At 40.6% G+C, this 11,047-nt stretch overlaps 1 protein-coding gene across 1 annotated transcript; it reads right to left on the bottom strand.

Annotated features, from left to right (window-relative positions):
• Nucleotides 1-373: 373 nt before the first annotated feature.
• On the bottom strand, nucleotides 374-2,118 carry LOC145459784 (uncharacterized). The gene is made up of 2 exons (XM_080338332.1): nucleotides 1,991-2,118; nucleotides 374-679 (listed from the first exon to the last, which is right to left on the bottom strand). Exons 1-2 carry the CDS (start codon nucleotides 2,086-2,088, stop codon nucleotides 463-465), a joined length of 315 nt encoding a protein of 104 aa, XP_080194458.1. The 5' UTR covers nucleotides 2,089-2,118; the 3' UTR covers nucleotides 374-462.
• Between the last annotated feature and the right edge of the window lie 8,929 nt (nucleotides 2,119-11,047).

The raw sequence follows: 11,047 nt of genomic DNA, 5'->3' as shown, positions 1-11,047 counted from the left end.
AATGATAGGTTCTATTACGATAGTTCAGCAGATTTCTCAATCACTATCACTGCATAGGCATTCTCTGTGCGGGGCTACTTAATCTTGTAATTCTGACATTGTCCAGGGTCGTTTCATCAAACATAAAGTGTTCCTAGCTAGAAATGATTATCCTGGTGATATGATATGACCGCATGACGTCATAGATTTGCTTATCTCTATCGTGTTGAACACAGTCAATCTCTGTCGCTTGTGAAATAACTACCATGTTCTTTGTGATGACTGAGCCGTTCATAACGGTTGGTGCATTTGTAGGCTGGACATTTGTAATTGAACTTCACTCCAGTTTATGGATCTTCTCCCGGAATGAATAAACTACTTCAAAACATTTGAATTTGATTGCGTGTGTACTGTGATTAAAAGACGTGCTTTGCAGCGATGTTACAGTGACATTAATATAGTTGTTGGTAAGTGTCCTTGTCATCATTGCGCGTCGATATTTTTAATTGTTCTCCAATCCGTTACAACATCGGCGCCGTATTCGTTTCGCGATCTCTTTCTTATAGAGGCGTCCGGAGACACGTCGCCGATAGAATCGGCGTGCTTCCTTCTTGAAGGGTGCGGGCTGGATCGAATGTCAGTGAATTCTATGCTGGGTTGAAAGGCAGATCCGTACGCTGTCGTTCTCGTTGTGGATTCCCTGTAAACGAGAAATATTAGCAAATAATAACAACTCTCGTGTTACAGTAAGTCAAGTATGTGTGTATATTTAACAAACGGGGGCAACATGGTTAGAGGTAGGCCTACATTGAAATAGTGCAATACATTGCTCAAAACGAAAAAGGACCGATTCTTGTTATACGAATATTATATGTGGGAATATATCAAGGTATGGACTTTCTTATGGGGCAACCTTTACCGCCCTAACTGGCTAAATTATCGTTTAGTCAAGTCAATGTGATTCCGCCTGTCTTTGCCATAGGTTTCCATTATTCTAACTGAATCTAGGCTCTACAGCAATGGTTCTCATTCACAACCGGGGGTCGGCGAAGAATTTTCAGGGGGTCCGCGAAGCCTCAAAATAGTTGATAACCAAATTTGTATTTTTTTTAATTCGGAAAATCACGAGGCAGTTTCGCCTCATTACTAGTAAAACACCAGAGATCACATCAACTGGATGGCCATCTGAGATGAAATATCCTACTGCTGTGCACACTTCACACTCTTTTTTATTGCTAAATTGTCAATAGCCTGCTGATAGAAACAATTTTTGTTTGGAGATATTTTGTAGTTGTTGTTGTTCCATCTTCTCCTGTGATATACATAACCATTCGCCCATAATAACTTCAAGATAATCTGCAAGATAGAAATGACCAGGCTTGACGCTATATGCTAATTGGAAAAAAATGCTTGTCAATTTAGGTGGCATATTTTTTGCAATCATACCCAAAATGTGTCGTCTGAAGCGTTACGCGTTAATATTACATCCGTCACCACCTAGTTGTGGAAATGGATTTCGGTACTCTTTCATATCAAATTTTCAAGACACGACCACGTATTTCAAGAAATGCAGTTGCAGCATTCGCTTTGAAATCATAGAGGTCGATCCAATTTGTACGTGAATAGTATGATCTTATTTTGAAGAATAGTCATTGTGTTGCTGTTTATCACTATGCCTACAGTTATCATTTGTACGTGACTGATGACGATTGCACGATAATTGAGCTACATTTGCACTGACACTTCGCAGTGGTCCGCGGGGTCCGTGAGGGACCGAAAGGGGTCCGCGAGCACAAAAAGGTTGAGAAACACTGCTCTACAGGGTTGAGTAGTATTTTAAAGTTATCGTGGTTATAAGTGTCTCATGTTTACGCAAAGTAATTATGAATTATATTGAAACTGCTATATCGCGATATCATTATGACTGGTTTTGTAGTTAAAATCGTGCAAAAATTTCAAGCCCCGGGAGACATTTGAGCACCACCGTAAATTGCAACTTTCTTACTCTCACCTGCTTCGCTTTGATTCTTTGCTGCTACGAAATCCAAGTTTGTCATAAATGGTTGAAAGTTCTCTTCGCACTGTCAGACGGGCTTCGTTATTTCTCATCACGTACAATATCAGGAGAAAGAATCCTGAAATATTAAATGGAACACGAGAACGAGGTCCAATTTCTTTGATTGGGTTTAAATTCAATTTCTAAATACCGGTACCATGACAAAAATGTCAGTATATGCTCTTATAAGGGACTCATTGGTTATCCGGGTGTGACAATATACCGGTTTTAAAACCCGCAGCCACAATCAGTCAACCTAGAACTTCCAATTCAATATTTGAGGATGGACGCACGATACAACAATAGATAAAGTATGTCGGTTAGGAGTCCTCGAGATTGGATCATAAAGTTGTATATGGTGTGGACACCAGCAAATCGTTGCAGTCCGAAAGTTACATCGAATGAGCACAACGGCGTATTCAGGGCTATTGTAGTTTAGGAGATATTGGCAGATTTAGCCATTTTGGGGGGTGTGAAAATTTTGAAAAGTTCAATTATACCAAGATTTCTCTATGTTCCCGAGGGCCTATAGCTACAACTCCGCAATAGTTTAGGTGCCAGTCAATACCGCTCCTCAACACATCAAAAGACATATGCAGTTTCGGCCAACATGAGACTCCACGAAGTGTGCTATTAAAGAAAGACATTGGCAAAAACTTAGGGTATGTGTCCATTGTTAATAGCCGCGCTATGTGGGCGTGACTAACAGTTCATTCCTTCTTATCTGAGCCCACGATGCAAATGCCACCCGGTCACCCACAGACCATTAGACATGACAATTTGTGTGTGCTTCTCACGCAAGTTTTTCTTTTAGTCTGCTGATTGGGCCACTACAATCAATATCTTTTGGCTATATCACAGACCAGAGGTCACGAATTAACAACATACAATAAAGTAATTATTGCAAGATACCAGATGTTATGCTATATGAATTACGACCCCCCGCTCTTCGGGTAAATATGGCCATCGGGCGCTGAGATAGGATTAAAAATGCAATATAATGCACTTACCAATGTTATTGACGAAATTAAATCTTCAACTTCAAAATTGACTACCCTATGTGGGCTCAAGACAAAATTTTGGTTGGGGGAACCTTTTGCTGTTTTGATCCGGATTCTAGCTACAACTCACGCTAACAAGGTAGCCTATATAAGCCAATGGCTATACCGGCAGGTCAAAATGTTCAGTAAAGAATTGTGAAATAGCGATTGGCGCCCGTTTTGAGAATAATAATATGAGAATAACTGAAAGTGAACATAAAATTCTGCCTTCAACTTGATGCAGATTATGTAATGCAAGCTAAGACGAGCAAAGCTAATAGGCTACCTCTGACGTAATAATGAGCAGTGACATTTGAAAATCAGACGTTTATGCTCTCAATAACTGGAACTGGAACTGGAACTGGAATAACTGAAATTTTACCGGTCCTCGAGGTGAAAAAGGTTGAGAACCACTGCTATAGACAGGATTGCCATCGGCATAGACCCAAAAATAAGGACAGTCGAAAAATTAGATTAGCATGAAAAAGCGTTTTTGTACATACTCCGTATATAAACGAGCCTTGGCCTATCACATCACACACTTTTCGCCAGAAACAATCTGCTCCAGCAACGCCTTGTTATTACAAAGTGCTTCATGGATCTCACGACAGCACAGGTCTCAATGCATATGCATGAGAGCATATATCACAACCGAATGTGAAAATAAATCATAGTTACAATATCTATTGCAGGAGTCTCTGAAAAAATGTCTTATTCCTTACTTACCCCGTCTTACAAGTGCAAAACGAATCAATAATGGATTTTCTGTGAACGTGTATTTCCAGTGAGTGTGATATCTCACTTTTCCGTAAGTTGCGATGACATTGGCAGTTCACTAGATTATTGCTTGCTTCCACAAAGAGTGGATTGTCTCCTCAATCTTTGTCCCTAAGTCGTGTACGTAGCGTCCCGTGAAATACTTCGTAGCTTTCTCCGCGGTGTTAGAAGAAGATGTTGTTCCACTCAAATCCAGAAATTCCATAGCTTTCAAGTTTCATAATCAATACACCAAAATTGTGATGTGTGGCAGCAGCTGTATTTTATAGCATATATTTCTGAACATGAGATATGCTTGAAAATTTCGCTCGAGACCCGGAGCCTATGAAATCGTCAAAATACGCATTACCACAATCCTATAGTATAGTATACAATAGGCTTACCATACGTCCTCTTTTAAGAGGATTTGTCCTCTTTTTTGACGTTATTTTGGGATCTGAGCGGAAAAGATGACCTTTTTTTTTTTTTTAGTCAACCGATCACAAAGTGGGAAAAATTAACCGATATTTGAGAATTTCACTCCGGTTTTGCAACCCAGAAATTTCTGAAAAAGTGTCCGCTTTTTTTGATTTCCAAAATATGGTAAGCCTAGTATACAACAATCGTCGCTTAATCCGAAAAGTTGTCAAAAATCTATGCATTTGGACACCGCACGCCGATGCGTACTTGCCACCATTCATGTTCATCCCAGTGTTGGGATCAAGTCACTACCTTCGAGTCACGAGTCATTTCGAGTCATTACACATTTTGACTCGAGTCAAGTCAAGTCAATTGATTTTTGAAGGTGACTCGAGTCAAGTCAAGTCACTCGATTTTTGGAGGTGACTCGAGTCAAGTCGAGTCAAGTCAAGTCAAGTCACGAGTCAAGTCACAATTCAAGTCAAGTTGCCTTTTCGAAGTATGAGGCATGGTTACGCCATTGCATTTTGCTAGCTTTCTGCCATACAGATTGAGTGGTCATTGATTTTGAGCCGATGAACGAATATATAGGTAAATATACACGCAAGAAGGCGCAGTATCGGTCACATATACGTATAACTGCTAAACTACGTAAGTAATTGCATAGCCTCAGTTTATAGTAACCAGCCAAAATAGAGAATTGAGAAACGAATTGATAAGATGCAATACATTACCCATTTACGAAATGATATGATACAACAATTCCAGCATGCGCCAATGGTTCAGGACTATATAAACTATATTCGAATTCAATTTCGATAGAACAAGAGGTTTGGTTGAGGTATAGACAGAGAACAGAAATAGACCTGTTGCTATTAAATTACTTTACTATACTAGTTTACGACAACGTAAGCTGCAAGCTTCGATCACTTCGTTTGTGGTCAATTTAATTGTGAGAGAATAATGGAGGCTCAGTTAAACGCACGATCATTGAATGATTGGTCGCTTTCGCGGGTTACACCAGCGTTTTGCGAACAATCCGAACATATGCAAGATACAGTGATTTTTATCGAAACCGATAACTTGATGACTTGAAATTGACTCGTGAATTTTGCTCCGAGTCACGAGTCAATCCCCATTTCTGATACGCCGAGTCAAGTCAAGTCAAGTCATTTTAGCAAAGTGACTCGAGTCAAGTCAAGTCATACGAAAAAGGTGACTCGAGTCTGACTCGAGTCAAGTCATGACTCGAGTCATCCCAACACTGGTTCATCCTAGACTAAGAGCTGCAACTACATACTAGCTCTACGCTGTTACTATTCATTAAGGCCAGTCATCCCCAATTCAACGTAATTTTGCTTAAAACCTTCATTTTTCAACCTTTTTCCATAAGAGCTCATAGTAAGCTTGCCCGGCCTTGTTCTTTGTTTACATCAGTGATTCCCAACGTGGGCGATATCGCATCCAATCCCCCTTTCCCCCAACCCTAATATCCCCCCTTACCCTAACCCCAATCTTGGGATACCCAACCTTGGCCCTAACCCGCATCCAATCCCCCTTTTCCCCAACCCTAATATCCCCCCTTACCCTAACCCTAATCTTGGGATACCCAACCTTGGCCCTAACCCGCATCCAATCCCCCTTTCCCTAACCCTAATACCCCACCCCCACCACACACAGAAAAAACAATTTATTTTGACGTTTATAAATTTTTGTTCGTGTTCATGTGAAACATTTGTTGGTGTCATGGGGGAACACTGGCTCTCTCTGATCGTATAACGAAGAAGCGCCAACATTTCTCTGAAGATAGTGCTATTGGTTCGGTACCAAGACCAACAGAGCTAATTATACCAGTGATGTATGAAGTCGTCTGACTGAGGCCTGCGGGGCCACCATGATAGGAAATATGCGAGTATAGAGGGCAAGAAAATCAAGCAAACGTGGAGTAAAGCCAATAATTGATACGAACATTTTTTATTCCATGATGACATTGGCCAATTATTATTGATCAATTGATTGTTGAAATGCTGGTCATGGTCAAGGCCTAAGGGGATGGGTGGAGCAGTTGCAGACGTGGACAATTTGAGTTGGGTTGCTCATTCTCTTCAGCTATTTGTTAATGATGTGCTGAAGGCTCCAGGTGTACTGCCAGAAGAATATCAATATTTCGTGAAACCATGAAGGAAAGATCCCCTGCATGGGAGCGGTGGAACCGAAATGAAGAAAGATTTCCAATTCTTGCTGTGCCACTAACTATGGTACCAAGTGAAAGACTGCTCACTGTGTTTAGTACTATATAGATCATTTATGGAAGACCACAGAAGTTCACTCCTTGGAGAAAGGGCCGAGAAATTGTGCTTCGTGAACTGTAATCTGCAACTGCTGGATTGGTGCTTTTTTGATATATTTTTATAGCCCCTAAATCATTTATTTCATGTTCAAGCATATCAATGGCTGTAAAGTTGTTGAAATAAATGCTCTGAGGTGTTAAATATTGGCCTTGAGCTAGATTCCACATCTTTTGAATATCGGCTGAATATATCGGGGTTATCGGTGGAGGTACTGGATATCGGTCTTATCGGTATCGGCTCAGAAATCCAATATCGGTCGGGCTCTACTTATAACAGCCTGTTTTGATGCTCTGAAATATCCGGATTTCATGTCAACTTGCTGGAATAACCTGAGGTTTTGCGGTAGCCGATGTGAAATCATCAGTCAGCCAAGTGACTTCGCAGAAACCAAAGCGTCGGCATGTTTTGGAATTACAGACGAGGGTAGGGTTCAAAATGAGATCATTGGTGTATTATTTTAGTTAGTAATATCAACAAAATTTGCACCCAGAGCGCGCTATCCTACCGCGTGATGATTACTTGACTGGGCGCAATGATTCGAACAGAGTACTGAAGTAATACGAACCTTGCCAGTAAGAATTATATTGTCATCGATAATTTTTGTTTTGATACTTTCTTCCCTTCGCGGAATCTGTGAAAACGACATTTCCGAGAAGTAGTGAATTAGTGATCAATCCGCAACCTTCTCACAAATGCAATGAAATAGGCATGATCAAAAAATATAAAATTTTGTCGCCTTTCCTTTTTTACTGTCTTTCTTACTTTCATTCAGTGAGCAAACTGAGTTTAACGCAGAGCGAATTTTTGTAGTTGTATAATTGTATATCTGACTCCAAGAAGGTTGCGTTTACAATTCGCTGCGTGTTCCTTCTTTCGTTCGACAGACCGGCCTACGGCCTTTCGTACGGCCTTGTTGGCTGATGTACCACGAAGCCTGTCTCTTGCACACGTATTCGATGGATCACACTGACGAATATATTTTGTTCCGTCTCCCCGACTTGTAACTTTATTGAATGCCACGTACGGTTCAAAATGCAATATCTTTCTCGCAATTGGCGAAGTACTTATGAATGTCTATCGACTTCCGAACCAGCTAATAATCATGAATGTATATCAACTTCCGAACCAGCTAATAATCATGAATGTATACATCAATCTCTACGTGTTATTACACACGTATATCTCGAAATGAACCCAACGTCGTACGATTCCATATTTCGTTATCTACGTTCACACGACAAATTATACGACTCACAAAGGCATTATCAGGTTTCAGTTCGGGGAATTAGGTAAGGTTCATAACACTCCCTATTGTTCAAATCTTAAAATGGTGTGAACAATATATTTCGTTAAAAGTTCCCCCTTGCTACCCAAAAGAACTTGGTGTAAAAAAAACGAATATATTGTTCAAAATGTTCGGTTATAAATTCCCCCCTTTCAGCCAAAGAACTTTGTGTAAAAAAAAACCGAACATACCGTTCAAAACCTTCCATATTGGTCAATATCTCATACCTACGGACATACGACATATGGACGGGGGCTAATCATAGGGACTGAAGCTAATCCTAGGGATTGGAGACAGGAAACGATTTTATATGCAGGGGCAAAAATAAACTAATGAAACGACATACCATCCAAGCGTGGCATTCGGAAACCCTATTTTACATTACCACCACGGAACGACTCGCTATATCATATAGTTCCGTCGTACGAGCTGAAACTCGTATCAACAATAGCGTTGAACAAAACAAAGAAATAAAATACATTATATAACCAGCACAAAAGCGTTACAACAGCGACATTAAAGGTCACTTCGCTTGCAATTACATATTATATCATCAATACCATAAAATACATAATAATCAGTCCCAAACTTGATACCATAGAGACATTCACGATCTCATTGCTTGCAAAACATACCATCATTAAACACAAATGCAGACTAAAATATCAATAGCACAAAAGCGGGGCAGCGGATACATTAAAGGTTTCTTCGCATGCACAACAAAGTAATGAAAATGAATAATGAATATAAACAAAATGGGACATATATGCACTGACGAATGCCATCAACGTGTATGCATGGTCTACACCAGAATTCATCCAGCAATCATGCTTCAATACCCCACGGAACATGCTATTCACTGTCGTCAATCACTTCTTCTTCTTCTACTTTCTCATTATTACTGTCAACCCGTCCAGCGGGAACAGCAACCATTCCTACCAAATCCGTGTTGTCTGATCACAACAACAGAGGGCTTATGGCAACTCAACCACAATTCTACAGTGACCATTTCAAATTTGACGCACAGTTCCGTGACACAACCGGGCCTACACGAGAGTAACATTTTGAGGTCAGCATTTATTACTACAACGCATACTTCAGCAATGAGCTTCGGTGACCCCACCTTACATTCTACAACGGGGAGTCACAACATGATGCAGCAATCCTGCATTTACATAATATATCAACGCACAAAGCACGCTTTTCACTACGCATATCTTTACTTTACGCGATTCAACGATCGATGATGCAGCAATCCTGCATTTACACAGCGTATTAATGCACAAGGCACAATTTTCAATCATGCGTATCTATATTCTACGCGATTTACTGCAACACATAATCATTCAAATGTCTTGGTCTAACAATACGTCTCCCTCTGGACGTATATCTTGGACTTGACTCGTTGAGAGTTCTGCCTTCATTACATGTTTGGGTCTTAGATTTGGATTCATGTCCATTATTATCGCGATCAACCTCAACAGGTAAGCTATCAGAGATACGCTCTCGGGACGCGCTACCAATACTACTCGGACAATCGCTCTCGGGACGCGTCACTAACACTACCCGGACAATCGCTACCGCTGTCATCACAACTAGGCGATCAAAAAAAAACACAAACATCACTTAATACCTCAAAACAATACGTACACGATATTACGGCAACATTAAAGGATACATTACATTGGGCATTCAAAAACCGATAATATTACTCGCACACGAACTAATCAGCAAGACACTGTTATGGGTATTAAAAGGCCTAAATTCACTTGCAATCATTTTATTCTAAATTGATATGAAACTTCCTAATTCATATCACGTAGCATTTAACGTTGATATATACCAACCGAACGAGAGTGTGCCCTATTTATTGTATTACATGCAAATCAATGTTTGCAAATATCATGCACTACCGCGGTGCATATTTTCTCAATGATATACTCAACATAAGGGTATCGTCGTATGGCAGAGGCCTAATATCTCTTCATAAGGCTTGCAATATATCATTATTCATCACACATTCATATCAAGCTATTCAGCTATTGGATGCATCATGGCATCGAATAAATAGGGTAGCCTTCTTGCCACGGGTTTACCCGCACACATCTCTTAACAAAACATCATGCTATATAAGCACCTGCGTCATACATCTGCAAGCAGCGCAGTATTTGACCCGCAGGAAATGCGACCCCTACCTGGGTAGAGAAACCAATGATTGCAAGTTACTCTACTAAACTATACTTTGTCAATATCCCAATAACAGCAACCAACTAACGTCGTAGTGCAAGAGAATAAAATCGATCTACCTTAAATTTTTCTAATCCGTGTGATGCATTAATCAGCGATTTCAGAGCTCTGGGGTTCATGCCCGGAACTGCCTCGGCATAAAAGTTATTTAACTTCTGAGTAATCGGAACCTCAAAACGGTCCAACAAAACTTTTTTAAGCAAATCGTAGCAATTAGGATCATGTGGGCCAGGAATACTTCCATCGATAGGGGCGAAGTGTGCGTCATTCAAGTTCCTCAACAAGATTAGATATTTAGCTTTTTGCGACCGCACATTTTCGCCTTCAAGTTGACATTCTAACGCGAGAACGTCGCGATGACTTTTTGTGAATTTCTTCGTGCGAGAACGTCGCGATGACTTTTTATGTCCGTCCTCGTCACTGATTGTTGATTGAACGTTTTCACCGTCGTTCGATGCGTATGGTCTTTCTCGCCGCTGTGCAAGGCGAATCTTTATATTTATCGTGTCCGTGGTCCGTTGCTGTACTGCTCTTTCTCGCCGTCGTGCAAGGCGAATCTTTATATTGATTGTCTTCGGTCGGTCGGCCGGTCGGTCTTGATTGATTGAACGTCGGAAGGTCACCACTTTAACGCAGAGCGAATTTTTGTAGTTGTATAATTGTATATCTGACTCCAAGAAGGTTGCGTTTACAATTCGCTGCGTGTTTCTTCTTTCGTTCGACAGACCGGCCTACGGCCTTTCGTACGGCCTTGTTGGCTGACGTACCACGAAGCCTGTCTCTTGCACACGTATTCGGTGGATCACACTGACGAATATATTTTGTTCCGTCTCCCCGACTTGTAACTTTATTGAATGTCACGTACGGTTCAAAATGCAATATCTTTCTCGCAATTGGCGAAGTACTTATGAAT

Source organism: Botryllus schlosseri, unplaced genomic scaffold, assembly GCF_051294905.1.
Source record: "Botryllus schlosseri isolate E-star unplaced genomic scaffold, Bs_hap1 Bs17a, whole genome shotgun sequence".
Lineage (NCBI taxonomy): Eukaryota > Metazoa > Chordata > Ascidiacea > Stolidobranchia > Styelidae > Botryllus > Botryllus schlosseri.
Note: the sequence above shows the minus strand (reverse complement) of the source record. Positions and strands in the feature narration are given on the sequence as shown.